General features: G+C 37.6%; 2 protein-coding genes across 5 annotated transcripts in view; one reads left to right on the top strand and one right to left on the bottom strand.

The window, feature by feature from the left end:
- The first annotated feature begins 35 nt into the window (after positions 1-35).
- Positions 36-10,249, top strand: DEGS1 (delta 4-desaturase, sphingolipid 1). Its single transcript, XM_009637063.2, has 2 exons — positions 36-1,215; positions 3,394-10,249. Exons 1-2 carry the CDS (start codon positions 499-501, stop codon positions 3,538-3,540), a joined length of 864 nt encoding a protein of 287 aa, XP_009635358.1. The 5' UTR covers positions 36-498; the 3' UTR covers positions 3,541-10,249.
- NVL (nuclear VCP like) overlaps positions 4,986-15,408 on the bottom strand; it is a 46,975-nt gene continuing 36,552 nt past the window's right edge. For 2 of the 4 annotated variants that reach the window (XM_035892423.1, XM_035892428.1), the window contains exons 22-23: positions 12,798-12,868; positions 4,986-11,023 (exon numbers count right to left, since the gene is read on the bottom strand). In XM_035892423.1, the coding sequence (XP_035748316.1) occupies positions 10,979-11,023; positions 12,798-12,868 (116 nt within the window). In that variant the 3' untranslated portion in view covers positions 4,986-10,978. Of the gene's footprint in view, positions 12,869-15,408 lie in introns of all 4 variants that reach the window. The other 2 variants (XM_035892409.1, XM_009637053.2) reach the window with 1 other exon arrangement.

The raw sequence follows: 15,408 nt of genomic DNA, 5'->3' as shown, positions 1-15,408 counted from the left end.
CGCGGGTAGGAAACAGCCGAGCGAGGGGTGAGGCGCCTGCTGGTCGTCACGGAGAGGCCGTGTGCCGTGCGTAGGGGCCGCGGCGGCACCCGGTGTTGGTGGTAAATAGCCGCCTTGCCAAGCAAGACGCCTAAATTGGGCCCGAGCTTACTTGAGCCCTTCTGCATTACTGGGGGGGTCGTCAGTTCAGAGCCGTTTCGTTTCTGGGTAGGCTGGAGGTGGTACTGGTGCTTGCCGTGTACGTGTCTACTTGCTGAGCGACTCAGAAATGCTGAAATAATTTAATTCTAAAGGGTTCATTATAGCTATAAATGTCCCAAGTGGAAAGGTGGTGTTTTCATTACTTTTGGCAGATGAATCCTAATTGGGAGGAAGGGAGGAAATTACTATATCTGCTTTTGTAATCTAATCTAGATAGTTGGCTCTGAGGAGAGGTCCTGATGCCTTTTTCATTTAATTTTTTCCTATCTAGCTAAACATCCAGAGATAAAAGCGTTGATGAAGCCAGACTACAACTTGATCTGGGTGGTTGTGCTAATGGTTCTTGCGCAGTTGACTGCATTTTATCTAGTTAAAGACTTGGACTGGAAATGGGTCATCTTCTGGGCATATGTTTTTGGAAGCTGTATTAGCCACTCCATGACTCTGGCTATTCACGAGATCTCTCACAATAGTGCCTTTGGCAACAGCAAAGCAATGTGGAATCGATGGTTTGGAATATTTGCCAACCTCCCTCTTGGTCTCCCGTACTCCATATCCTTCAAGAGATACCACATGGATCATCATCGTTACTTAGGAGGCGACGGAATTGATGTGGACATTCCTACCAACTTTGAAGGCTGGTTTTTCTGCACCCGCTTTAGGAAGTTCATATGGATTGTTCTTCAGCCTTTTTTCTATGCGATCAGACCTCTCTGCATCAATCCCAAACCCATTACTCGACTTGAAATAATCAATTTGTTGGCTCAGCTTTCCTTTGATGTTGTGATATATTATTTATGGGGAGTCAAATCCACTTTTTACATGCTTGCTGGTTCAGTACTTGGACTTGGGTTGCACCCAATTTCAGGACACTTCATAGCCGAACACTACATGTTTTTAAAAGGACATGAGACGTATTCCTACTATGGGCCACTTAATTTGCTCACTTTTAATGTTGGCTATCACAATGAACATCATGACTTCCCCAATATTCCTGGCAAGAGCCTTCCGCTGGTAAGTTTACTTCCAAGGTTATTACTTTTTCTTAAAATAAGCCCTACTTTAACTTGAAAGTCAGGTGGAACACTGATAGTTAGAAGAACGGAAGTTGGGAGACTAAAAGAAAAACCCCAAACCAAACCCAAACCAGAACAATTTCTAGGCTGAGTGCTAAAGGGGGCAATTACTTACCATTTTAGTTGTATGCTGAACAAGCTTCCCATGTGCTGGCTGCTCAAGCCTCTTCCATAAAAGGAGAGGGGAGGAAATGCATGTCTTGTGCTTTGCACTAGCTTTAGTTTTCTTTCACTACAGCCAGCCTTCTGTTGTCTTTGGTTTGTAAGTATGCAGAAAACTAGTTAAGAAGTTGCTGATGCCTTCAGAGCTTTGTTAGTTCTGTCTTTGAAACCTTATGGACAGTATTGCAATGCGTGCTTATGCTTCAGTCTCTTCTATCACTGACACTCTCTAGTGGGGAAAAGAGATGGTTTGAGGTACTGCTGATGTTTGTTTTACTGTTGACAAATGTTTAATAGCTTTCTATTTTGGAGCTGTTTCCTCTAGTGAGAACCTTTGAACCCTACATAAGTATCAGGTGTACATTGACAGAATTAAGGCTTCGAAGCTAAGACTTGGATCTGTCACATCTGCATGAGCAGCAGATAATGTACTTTCAAACTGGCTTCTCCTCACTTCAGTCTTTGCTGGTTTCTTCTTGGCAGGATATGTATATGTGTTTCAAAATTGGAGCATGGGAACACAGGCTTCCAGTGTTACACCTAAAACTCATATTCAGTGAAACATGTTTTTCATCAGACACTGAATTTGCAATTTGACAGCAGGTGTGGTGTTGGTCTTGTAGCTTTGTTACTGCACTTGGTAATAGACCTTGTAAGCTTGTGGCTTTGGTAGTGTCTAAATTGATTGTTATTCCTGTTGTCAGTAGTGGAACGGTAGATGAAGTAACTATTCCAGCACTTCTGTAGCAGGGCAGTCAAATTCTGTAACTGGTTTGTTGAGACCTTTTTTTGTGGGTTTTTGTAATTTTGTTTTTGAAAAGACTGTTTCTCTTATTCATAGATTTCATCTTTCAAATACTCATGAAGTAGCTTTAACTCACCTTTGATACCTAGATCTGTGCTGGTGAACTAGTATTTCACTTCTTGCAGCAGTATTTGAGTTGTAAACAGGGAGTAATTTTTTCAAGTATTTAATTGCAGAGGCAAATACTATCTCTGCTACAGGACTCTTAATTCACAGCTCTGATAAGAAAACAAAGTCGTCTTTTAGAACAGTGTAGTTGATTTGATTAGACTCTGCTATGCTGTGTGCTAAAGATCACTGAAGTACTGAACACTTAATTCCAGCTGGGGTACTGGTGAGCTGAGGATAATTACTGTTGAATAAAAGCATACTGGCTAGATGCACTATTCTATAGGTGTGATGACAGATCAAAACTATCTTCAGCTCCAAACCAGGCATCTTGGGTTTGTTTATCTTGTACAGATTAATATTTTTCTGCTGTCTAAATGGAATTTGGTGAAAAATCAGTTTTGTTCTCTTTGTGATTTTTAAGGCTTTAGGTGGTTGGCCTTAAGTATCAGTAAGGATACCTAACTGAAACTCCAGCTCTCTTAGTTTAAAACAGTGATCTAGTCAGCATGTACATCTGAGGGTAAAGTCTTTGGAAGCAGTTCATATTAGTTCTTTGTCTGCCCTCAGAAACAAGGTGTTCCTCAGAAACATGTCTTTTCTGAGTGCTGAGGTTTGAAACTACATGTAAAAATCGCTGCATTAAACATCTCTCCCTAGAATTTACAAGATCCTTTTTAGTGATGCTCGTATACCTTTGAGTCAGCATTGAAGTGAGTCACCAACTTCCACTAGTGACCAAACTGCTTGCTTTTGTGAGCTACATCATTCTATAGGTGGCACAGTGAACGGACTTCAGAGTGTTAGCAGAATTTGCTCTGGTTAGTGTCAATATAAAAGTTTCACATGACGTTTACTTAACAAGGGAGTTGCTTTTTCCTTCAAAAAAACTTTCATTGTGATATTAGTAGCCTTTCCTGTAGAATCTAACATCTGAAATGAAACTTCTAGTGCTTTATGTTGTTACAGGTTGAGGATTGTAAAGTTGTCACAACTGGTGCTAATACAAATAGTAAATAAACCTTGTTATGTCCTCCTTAGGTGAAGAAAATAGCAGCTGAATACTATGACAACCTGCCACAATATAACTCTTGGATAAAAGTACTGTATGACTTCGTGATGGATGACACAATCAGCCCATATTCGCGTATGAAAAGGCAATTAAAGGGTGAAGTGAAGCAAGATTAAAGTTCCGGCAACCAAAAAACTTTGAAATGTCTGCTTGCTTTAAAGTGGCTGGTAAGGTCTCTTGCTAAAGATGTTCACCAGTGTCCTGAATTAAGATCTACAGCAACATAGCAATGCACTCTAAAGGATTTTGTAGCAGACTCCTACCAGCTGTAACATTCCTTGCAGTCCTCTGATTTGTTGGTTTAATGTGTATATGTTTGCCTAAGGATCAGTGTTAATGTGCATAATGCTAAATCACTTTGTTACAGAATTTGCTTTGGCAGGTGTTAAATCTATATAAAATACCTGTCTGACTCCTCAATGTTTTAGAAGTTCTCAATGTAGTATGCTGCCCACAACATGCTATTTAGATGACTGTAGTGTTAAAATGCTGTACTTACCTGTTGATTCTAACTAACATGATTTGTTAACTTAAACCTTCTGTTGAACCTTCGTCCTAACTTAGTGGGTGGAAGAACTAAATTTGCACAGAAATGTTAAGTCTGCTTTTATTCAAATATGTAACACGTCATTTGAAGCACTGCTTTAAAGTTCCACCTTTTCAACTGAAAGTACCTTAAGGGAGCAGCCTAACAGAATGAAATTGGCATCGAGATGGCTCATGTGACTGCCTCGTAAAACAGTGGGGAAGTGCCAACTCCCTACCTACTGCTTAAGCTGCTTGTGTTGGCATATAGCTGGAGCGGCTAGCACTTGGAATTGTATTGTGTAAGCCACTAATTTAATACAACTGATTAGTTTTCTTGTATTTGAAAAATCTTGTTACAGTTTGGTTTTTTTTCTCTGATCTGCAAAGACAAATTATTAGGCTTGTCCTAGTTGGTTCTGATGTTACCATGGTTTTAAATGCTAACTCTAATATTTACACTCATTTGGAATTTTTGGCTTCTATGGAAAACTGAATCAACTGAAGCAGATACTGTCCTGGCCAAAAAGGCTAGCTACAACCCCTGACAATTAAGCATATTAGTAATTTGTGTACACAGAAAAGTGTTGCTAAATAATCTTGATGCCCTCTTGTGTCAAACCTACAGTACCCTACATAAACACTTAGCTGTCTTCCATATTAAAATGTGGTGAGAGCACAGGTGGTAATACCAAACTTCCCTGCTTAAGGAGTTTTAAAATTGGGAACAGAGCCTGGATAGGCTTGCTGAACCCTGAAGAACTAGTATCTACATACCTCAAGCACAGTATATTTGCTTTCTATCATCTAATGCGTTGATGATGGCTTTAAGCTGCCAAAGATGGCTATGAATCGCCCTTCAATTTCAAATAGCGATCCTACAGTATGTCCTTCACTTATCTGAACGATGGAATCTGATGAAGGTGGAAGTCTCAGCTATTGTCCACACTGGTCTGCTGTAAGTAACTTAATATTTAGGTGCCTTCAGCTCCTGCATTTTGTGGGGTTTTGGTGTGGGCTGGTTCCTTTTTTTTTTAAGAAGCTGAGTGCCTGAGAAGAATGTGTTGGTACAACTTAACCCTCACTTGATTGCAGTCCTGTTTCTAATGTGCGTGCGTTTTAAGTGTGGGCCCTTATCTGTGGTTATGTAATAGAAGTGTATGAAAGCATGACAACCACTTACAAAGTGACTTCGTAATGATGCCAATAACATGCTAGCTAGCCAGCATATTGCTCAGGGTATAGTGTAATGTCAAAATCTACTTTTATCCAGTATTTTTACATGTAATTAAAAAGCAAAGATGAAAGTAACATCGGGTGAATTTTTGATTTGTCCCCTAATGCTGAAAGACATGAGCTTTAGAGAAATTTGGCATTTTTAAAGCAGCTGCAAGAGCTGTTCTATTGAGTGGTGGTATAGATGAACTGTAAAGAGTCACTGTCTTGCCTTTCTACTGGGAAGAAAACTATTTTGGCTGAAAGACCCAAACAGGCTTAACAAGTGGCAAAACTTGTTTCTTTTTAAGCCACATCTGTATGACTGTTTCTCAATTTAAGAAGTGAATGGTGGAATTAAATCTCTTTGATAGCTTGCCATAGCTGAATGAAGGACGGAAAGTGTCTCCAAAAAGTTTCACGGCTAAAAGCTAAAGTTGAGAAACTGCTTATCTGAAGTATTCATCTAAGATAAGTGAGAGCTCAGAGTTTAACTTTCATACTTGGGCTTCGATACCTACTTCATAGAATTGCTGATGCCCCTTACTGTCCTCCCAAAAGGTAGCGCAAGTGTGAATTCCTGCTTTTAAATGGGACTGAAGTTGCCATCTCTCTTGTTAAAAATTGCAAATACTGCTCTAGGGTGTCCTGACTGGGATGTTCCCTTCCAACTCTTGATTATAAATATCCCATTTTCACTTCAAGAGCTGCAGAATAGTGGGGAGTTCTGAGGGAGATATCTGTGCTTGCCGTATTCTTTCTGAAACACATGCTACTGGCTGCCTACTGGAGAACATTTACTGCTCTAGGTTAATCTGAACCAGTGAGACTCATGTTTGGATCTAAACCACAGTCTGATTCCCTACAAGCATTGGTAACTACCGTTCTTGGGTATAGAATTCCTGTGTATACACACAAGAGGCTTTGGCATTTAACTTCAGTAGTAGGGATTTTGCCAGAAGCAGATCATCTGAAAGTTAACCTATATTTTGGTTTATATATAGTCTATATAGATTATTAATATGTTAAATATAGTATGTGTAATATTTTATATACTATGCCTAATATAAGTTACATATAATTTCATCCCTAAAAAAAGTCAGAAGCATTTCTGAACCACTGGTAAAAGGAATGAAGACCAGCTGGACTACTTGGCTTGTGTTTGATATATTCTAAATTCAAAACTAGTTTTCTCCAGTCATAAAATGTGTTTAGTCCAAAGGCATGGCACAAAGATAAACATGATTTTTTTTTTAAATACATATGAACTATCTAGTTATTGTTTTTAAGGAATTACATTTTAATAGCATTAATGGAAACTATTTATCTGGCAAAACCAAGTAAGTATAGTTCTTGATATACTTTATCTGAAAGTTGGAGGGAGCTTTGACTAACCAGTGAAGATCAAATTAAACCTACAGAGCATTAAGAACCCTGACATTAACAGAATTATAATTCGGTTAAAGTTTTTCAGATGGAATGAGTTGTTAACTTTGTCCTTTCTTGTTAGGGTTTGTTCCTTTCTGTGTCACTAAAGCATCTTACTAGTTTGTCAGTTTGGCAAAGCTCTCCTTTATGTGAAATCAGCTAGGAGTTTAACTGTCAAAACACAGCTGGCTTTGGGTCAGCAATGTTAAATGTGTCATCCAAGTATTATGTTAGCTGCAGTTAAATTGTGGAGAGCTCTGAATCCCCTTCAAGGTTTTCAGAGTAACTTGCAGTTTTCAGAATAAACTGCCTGGCGTGGCTTGTAATGCATGCACACCCACCCCCCCAACCCCCTTTACTTGAAGCTGCTTAAGTGGAGTAAGTGATACATCCTGCAGTCTGATCATACTAGCCATGAGTTTTACCACAGGACAGGCGTGGGTATATTCCTCTTTCAGAACAACTCTTGCCTCTGGCATTCTTCTTTTGCTGCTGAGCCTGTCTGTTCCACACATAACATATACTTAAAAGTCCACAGGTGTTGAGAAATGGATCTGTACTAAGTAAGCAGGCACTGTTAGATAATGAGCTCAGTGGTTGACCTCTGCCTTCTTGGCATTTATTCTTGTATTAGATGAAGTGGCATGCTACAGTAGAACTTCAAGTTGTTCATTCCTTATTTAACGATGAGGTTCAACAAGCAATAATGTCAATGCTATAGATTGGGGGATGCCATACTAATCCAGTTGGACAAACAGGAGAAAAGTTGCTTTCGGGTAGTGATTTTGCATAAGTGGTCTAAGACACAGCCTTTGGAAAGTGTACTGTAATTTGAAAGTGTCTCAAAAGACTTAAGGCAAAGCAAGTTCTACTGTTTTAGCTTGCAAGCTGCAAAGCACAAGGAGGCACTTCTGGGTCTGCCAGGATTGCTTCTGCAAGGTCCTAAAAAAACAGTCTGACAAATAGGTGTGTCTAAATCATGTAGATGTGCCTTTAGTATAGCAACCTGCAACTCTATGTACACAATTACCTCTTCTCTATCAAATCCTGTATTTCACAATCAAGCCTGCAGTAGTATACAAGATGTCAGTGAGGACAAAATGTTGAAGAGTTTCCTGTTTAGGTAAGAATGAAGACAGCATTTTTTTTTTCCTTCTGACAGTTCCTGTACTGCCTCTGCCCCCTATCTGTGCTTAAGTTAGCATTTAATATGCTCTGGGACAATCGTTACTGTGATTTAGATATGTAGCTAGCCTCAGGAAAAGGGAGAGAAGAATAGTGTGATGAACAATTTCTTGATCTTGCCCCAACAGAAACATGACTAGAGGGAAAACCTCCTGTAGGCATTTCTGCTAGGAGGGGTGGTAGCTGCATATGCAGAACAAAGTAGTGGTCTCTATTATGTGAAAAGGCTTTTTCCTTAAATTGATCCCTATTTTCTATGTACAAGTACAAGAGATTTTACAATTTATCTGTTATCAAGTTTTTTTCAGTGCTAAGTACTATAGCCTAAGCAGAATTTCCCCCAAGAAAAAGCAGTGGTGTGGGTGCAGTACTCTCTTGCGTGAAGTCAGAGTTCAGTTGCCTAACCGTGTTTGCTCCTTGACGCACATGTAGCCCAGACAAGGTAAGCAAACAGGATATGGATGCTTGACTGATCTGGCTCTTTCTGCCTTTCAACTTAACTCCAGATTTTCTTGTAAATTCAAACTCTCATGCACCCTGCTTCCTCTTCCCCTATCACATGTTAAGAAGGATTATCAGATACTTTGTATAATAAAAATGGTGTGTGGTAGAAACCTTGACAAGACTATATTATTAATACTTGAATAGTAATACTGTTATTATTACTACTTGAATAGTATTTTCTCCTTAGTCTTGCCTTGCAAGTTCTACCTTGCTTTCTTGCTTCATTTACACACAGGAATAATACCATGGTAACAGGAAAGAAGGAGAAAATTCTTGGGTGAATATGCCAGGGCTTCAGGACTTTACTTGTTTGTAAGCTCATCAACTGCAGCTATCCTTAAAGGATTTTCCTCTATATATCAATAAAGGAGAAATCATTCACGTGGCTATTTACAACTGTAAAGAGTGGCTTGCCACACTTCTTTCCCAAGAAAGGATGACATATTTCTAAATCATATCACTGAAGCTGTATCACAGGAGATATTTTTCTTTTATTCCTGATGAGTTCTTTTTATATACAGTTCATTTGTTTTGAAACCAATGCATGCCACAGGCAGGTGAAAAACAGTGATGCCTTTAGAATTAATTATCATATTTAAAGGTAAAAATGGCTGACAGTGTCAAAATTTGTATTTGAGGTAGCATATATTGCTTTCATAGGGCTCCTGCTTGGTTCTCTTTTTCATTGGTCAACTCTCAAACACTCTAGTGAATTCAGTGTGTTGTTGTCCTGAAAGGGGTCACAGCTTGCTTTGACACAGTTGTGGCTTCCTATAAAGCAAAAAGCCTTTCGTTTAAGGTAGGTGGTAAAAAAAAAAAAATCCTCAAACTGTAAAGTTGTAGATGTAGAGCTAGAACAGGAAAAAGTCTGTGTAACATAGGTGGTTCTTGTGCAGCTCTGTACATGACATCTAGTTATGATTTCACATTAAATTAGTCATATAACTGATATGCACTAATTGCATTGCCTTGCACTAATGAATATCCACAAGTGAAACTCTTCTAAGAGAAAATTATGATCCTTCAGCTTGGGATTTCTGGGTGTCTCAGTAATTCCTAAAGCTCCAAGCCTGATTTACAATTACAAGCAAACACATCATCTACTTTACATGCAGGGACTTCATTTGTTAGTCATATAGGCCACAACTTGAGTCCCTGAGTTTCAGGCTTCCTGAGAAGAGGGAGGGAGTATCAAATGTGCAAAAAAAATTACAGTAGTAAGTACAAGCTGCCATGAGTGTCAGTAGTTTTAAAACACAAGTCTGTGGTGATCAGTTATGTGTAACAGCCTTCCACATTTACCTTTGGAGAAAAATGTGCAAGATTTTTTTGTCAGATGGCAATTGGGACAAGAATTTCAGTTGTAAGGTGCTGTTCCCTCAAGGCAAGGTCAATCTTGAAGTTAGATCAGGTTGTTCAGGGTCACATCCTACCTCTTAAATGTTAAAGTAGGGGGGATGCTTGTAGAATAAATGTTGCTTACAAAAATTATTTTACGGTTTTATATGGAAATTTCATTACTCTAAAAGGATTTAAAGTTTGGTGTTATCAAATTGGAAAGTCTTTTAGCAGAAATCATCCATTTCTTATTTTGATCCTTGAGCAATGGTTGCAGGAAGATTAAGACAGATCAAAGATAGGAACTGATATTAATGATTAAAGGAACTTCATAGAATCATGACAGTAAAAAATCCATGAAGGCTTGTAGGTTTCAGAAATGAGTTACTCGGTATCTGTCATGCTTCATTGTTTTGTCTTAACTCAGTACTTGCCATTTTGCTGGTGCTGAAACTTTGACCCTCTTTCCAAGATGGAATTTCATGTACTTAAAAAAAAAAAAGCTTCAGGCTCTTGGCCTGTTTCTTAAAACAATAACATTTTCCTTCCTCCAGAGGATGTCAAAACACTTGAGCTAAGGAATTCAAACCTGTAATAGAATTTTTGTTGTTGCAGATTTGTCTGTTTTTTTTTTTTAAAAAAATTAAGAACCAGGTTGTTGGATAACTCCCACTGTTTCAAGTGTTTCTTAGGTGGCTGTTAAGTTGCAACACTGTAGCACTTCTCAGATTTCTAAACTCTACTCTCTCCTAGGTAACATTTAAGACAGCTTGCCATCTCTGGATAGTTTCTTTTGATAAGGTGAAGAGAAGCTGCTAGAAGCTCTGAGAACCCACGCTAGTACAATCATCATGTGTCACTGTATTTGGGAAAGGCATGATTAATGGTCTGATGACATGCAGTGCAGTGCTTTCCCAGACTACTTTCACAGCTCTGTTCTCCCAGTGACTCTTCCAGAGTCCTTGTTCCTGAAAACAGGTACTTTCATTTATGTTTGAAAACAGCTATTTGAGCAATGTAAACACTAGGAAGGGGTAGCCTCTCTGCCTCTGAGGGATTTCTGATTAAGGGCGCCAAATATTATATCAGAATGGTATTAGCTCTTTAGCACTAAAAGCATTAATTTTTAAGACTTAAATGGTGATAAGCAGGAAGCGTGTATTGTATCTTTTATTCTGGAAATAGTTAAATTAAGGATGGTTTAGAGCAGTAGGTTATGATGAACTTTTTTCAGGTACAGTTTAAAAAGCTGAGAGATTTAGCACACTTTTTTTCCAACCTGACTCTTCAAATCAGGCATGGGTATTACAAAACTCTCCACCAATGTAGAGCAAGTCTTTTGGGGATTGTCCAAATGTATCACCTGCACAGTGACTGACGTAGTTCTTCATACATTATTTGATCCTAGCAGTGCCAAGATAAGAGAAAGAAAGACTTCAGACAATGGTAAAAAAAATCATGCAATCTTTAAAAGTGACTTTATGTAGTATTTAACAAGAAAGTGAAACAAACCAGCTATATGAGACACTAGTTATATTTAAAAGCATTTACAAACAAAAAACTAAATAAGCCAACCCCCCCACATCCTGACTCATAATTGGTCACTATTACTGGGGAACCTCATTTATATGTAATTAAGAGAAGCCTTTGGCAGAGTTCTTTATACTTAATATTGCCATGCTAGGTTCAGATTGCAGCTTCCCTAAGAGGACACTGCCCTCTTTGTGAGGGGAGCTACTGAACTGACACCTTAGTCCCCTATCTACTTGTGCCAAAATGGATAGATCTTCTTTTGCTAGTCTAACTTACTTAACTATTCCTTAATGCTTTTCACTAGTCACTCAAAATTACGCTTTTGAGGAACAGAATACTTGGAGATGTTAACTTCCACTGAAATAACTCTCTTCAGAAGGTGATGTCTCTCAGTAGCTTTAAGAACTTATGCTGGTTTGTCTTGAGTCAATCAATTAAAGCAAAAGCAAGTTAACTGAACTCAGATATGTGTAGGAGGGAGAAGAAGAGTTAGAAGCACTAAAGCAGCAAGATGCAGCTTTTTGTATTTTCCAGTATTCATAGGAAGGTGCATAAAGCTTTTGTCAGATTGAATTTGTCTAGCAGATAAGAAAGTAGCATCTGGAAATGGGAGATGAGTATCTTGTACTCCAAAAGATATTTCAAAATACCTAACTGAGAATTCTTCAGACAGATATAATTTAAGTGTAGGGCTCTGAGATGTGATATTTATGCTGCCTTTGAGATGCAGAGTGACATTTCTGGTTAACTCTTAAGAACCAGAAGGAGCATGTCCTAATACTTACCAGTAATTGCTATGTTACAGGAGAGGTTTTAAGTTTTTGTGGCTGTTGCTTCTGAACTATTTGCTTAGTGATTAGCAAAGGGCAGGAACCCAATGACCAACACCATCTTTAAAGCGTCTTGGAGCTAAAGATCACTTTTAAATTTTAGAAAAGGTCACTGACCATCAGCATACAATAATAATGAAAGGAAATAGTTAACTTTTCTCTGGCTAGCGTTTAAAATGAATATATTAATGTATTTTGGCTGCAGTATACTCTTGGCAACATGGAGACACCTATACACAAAAGCTCTGCAGCAATAACAATTCCTATATATAAAAACTTCTCAATTATAGTAATTAAGATGACTGAACAGCTTTCCTTTCAGTCATTAAAAAGAACAGGTCATAAGGAAACATCTAAAACTAACTTCATTGACAAATGCAAATAATGAAAAGACTGGTAAGAAATAACAAAGATGATAGTGTTCTATGTCCTATGTCCTATTTCAAAACGTCACATGTTAACAGAAATGGTTGAGCATTTTTGAGTGTCATATCCATCTAGGGGGGAAGAAAAGGTGGTGGGAAGGTGTAGTACACTCTAAAGGCCTTCACTTCTAACTGAAAATTCCACAGATGTAAGAGGTTAAGGCCAGGTCAATAACTAAGCAGAGAACTTCAGAGAGAAGTCCAAGGTGCCATACTACAAGATAACTTTGATAGCGTGGTAATCCATCTACAGGTAGTGTCAGTTGTTTGAAATACATGGAAGCATACAGCATGCTTAACTATTCCCACCAGTCTCCAGCATAAAAAGGGCATCCTTTCCAGAGGAGTAATCAGTCTTACATACTTACAAATCAGTCTTACATATCTTACCTTCTTTGATACTGAGGACTTCACTTTCCTAAAAGCTTCTTCAAAGTGTTTATGGGAAATCTTGATTTCCCCTTAAAGAACAAAGCATAATAAAATTATTAAATTAAATTGTTACTTGCCTGCAATCAAGTGATATTTTTTTGGCGTGTATTTCAAGGCAGCATTCATGAAACCAGACTAACTCTATGTGCTAGTCAGTTGGTTGAGATCTAACTCAATAGTGTCATGAACACCTGAACCCTTGTATTTTATGTAGCTTCCTGTCTATGACGTTTATCCTTCTATCCCTTGTACCTTATGCCAAAGACTACTTACTTGTTTCAGAAAGTTATTTTAGATGTTCATGTTTCCACCTGTAGATTAAGAATTTAATTCTCAAAGATGCCAAGTTAAATGCAGTTGACCTCAAATCCAGTTAGAATTCAAGTCTGTAACCCTTCTGGTTCTGGGCTTCATTTTCTATACATATTTAATATTAAGCTTCCCTACAGAGGGTTAAGTACCTTGAAAATATTTTTATCATTCCCATTCTACTGCAGGATGTTCAATTAATAAATAATTGATCTCATATCATTGCCTTGTCTGGCACTACCCAGAAGTGATGAAAGCTTTCACTTTTTCAACTTCCTGTCTTTAAGTTTATGTAAATCCCCTTTTTGACCATAATGAAACTATCCATGGTGATTATTCCTAATTGTAACCTTTGAACAGGCTTTTTTTTTTTAGTATGCTAGATCATAAGCAAACCTCAAATGAATAATGGATTCCTCTGCTCTCACAAGCAAATACCTTGTTTAATCAGGACTTAAGAATCCCAGGATACCATTACTATACAGATTAATTACAATGCTAACATTATGCACAGGTATCAGGTATGATAGAGGTACATAAAAGTAGGTCTTCAGAGTCAATTTGGTGCATTTTTATGTATTTCATTGACGCTTTTTGCTTCCACAGACATGTACTGCCACTACCTTTGCATACATCTTTGCAGTATAAAATGGGATGTGCCAACATGAAAAAACAGTTAATAAGATTCTTCATTAATGTATTTAATGTCTGAGTTTAACAAAAACATTCTGCTGATATAGCAGAAGACTACAAAGCAGATTGAAGGCACTAAATTAAAGATGAGAACTTGTTTTAAGATATAAACTGGAAGATCAAATAGTCTACAGATATTATTACTTGATATAAAGGTAAAGGGTAAAGTTCACTGAACTAAACATACAACCTTGCTGCTCTTCCTTGTGGTAGTTCTCTGAAGCTCTTATTCAAGATTGCCATTACCATATAAAGTTATACCACTATAAATGAAGAAGTAAATTTAAAATATCTGTGTTTTAACTTACTTCCCCAAGGAAGCACTATGTACAGAAACAAAACAACAGTTCAACTTGGGTCTTTCACAGAAGCCAAATTACTTTAAGGATGAGTCATCAAAACTCCATAAAATAATAAAATGAAGCTATGAGAACTTAATTTTGCTTTCACTTGTTCTTAAGCCTGTAACTTTTTAATCAAATTGTGAAACTATATATAGCCTCAACTATAGGGAGGAAGGAAAGGGAAAGGAGAAAATGGCATTAATCAGCTGGAAAGATCAGTATCACTAAGGACACTGCTACCAGAACTCATCAAGGTGAAACAGTCTATGATAGTAATTTAAGAGTTAGTTAGCTATGGCTAGGTATAAGCATGCTTTTACCTACTGCTAGGTGTAAAGTATTTTATCTCTCACTGAAAGTCAGTTAGGTACTTCATGTTCATTGCACAGTAAAAGGAAGCACAATGCTTGATATGGTGGAGAATTTAGCTGGCAGTAATCTATACCTTGGCTACTTGCATTAACATTGTTTGCTTTGATTTCTGATGACAAAACCACATTGTCTGAATAAGTAGGTATGAATGTTTTATTAAAACAATTTATCAAGATAAAGTTAATAAGATAATGAAATATATCAACAGGTATAGTCTTTTTAAAATAAGACTAAGTACTTAAAAACTTCAAATATGAAATTGTTTTGTTTCCTATTTACATAGATGAGCAAAGGATAGCTGGTTCCCTTTCCTCTGTAATTTGAAACTATCAAACAAGGACCCAGTCTTGCTTTTCAAATTCAACCACAAAGATACAAAACTTTAATCTCACTTGTTAAACCACACTTGTTCTTAACTGCTGTAACAGGAAGTCTCAGGCTCTTTGCTTAAGATCAGCTTTATGGACTATGCAGGTGATGTGGGGTCACTGGCTATCTATCTTTAAAAAAAAAATTAATATACAAAAAGGGACAGTCAGGAATAAGGTCTAGTTTAGAAGGTCAATGAATTCTCTGCATTTGTCTTTGTAGCTGAAAATGTCAAGAGATTCTCATACCCTATGCATTCTTTGTAACTAGATCAATTTGAAGTAAATATAAAAGTATTACACTAAAATAGGTCAGTTAGGATGTTAACAGTAAGTCACCAGGACCAGGTAGTGTTTACCCAAAGGTTCTGAAGGAACTTCTCTATGAAACTATGAAGTGCTGGCCAAATCTTGTAACCTGTTGTTATAGCCACCAGAGGACTGGTAAACTCCAAAGAATCATAAGAAAGATCCTTTAGTGGA

Source organism: Egretta garzetta, unplaced genomic scaffold, assembly GCF_000687185.1.
Source record: "Egretta garzetta isolate BGI_Z169 unplaced genomic scaffold, ASM68718v1 scaffold130, whole genome shotgun sequence".
Taxonomy (NCBI): Eukaryota; Metazoa; Chordata; class Aves; order Pelecaniformes; family Ardeidae; genus Egretta; species Egretta garzetta.
This window is presented reverse-complemented; position numbering and strand designations above follow the sequence as displayed.

What these genes read in the sequence shown, in the direction of transcription:
- DEGS1 (XM_009637063.2), top strand. Translation starts at nt 499, where the DNA reads ATGAAGCCAGACTACAACTTGATCTGGGTGGTTGTGCTAATGGTTCTT. An exon ending in CTGGCAAGAGCCTTCCGCTG is followed by an intron (nt 1,216 to 3,393) that starts GTAAGTTTACTT and finishes TGTCCTCCTTAG; the next exon opens with GTGAAGAAAATAGCAGCTGA.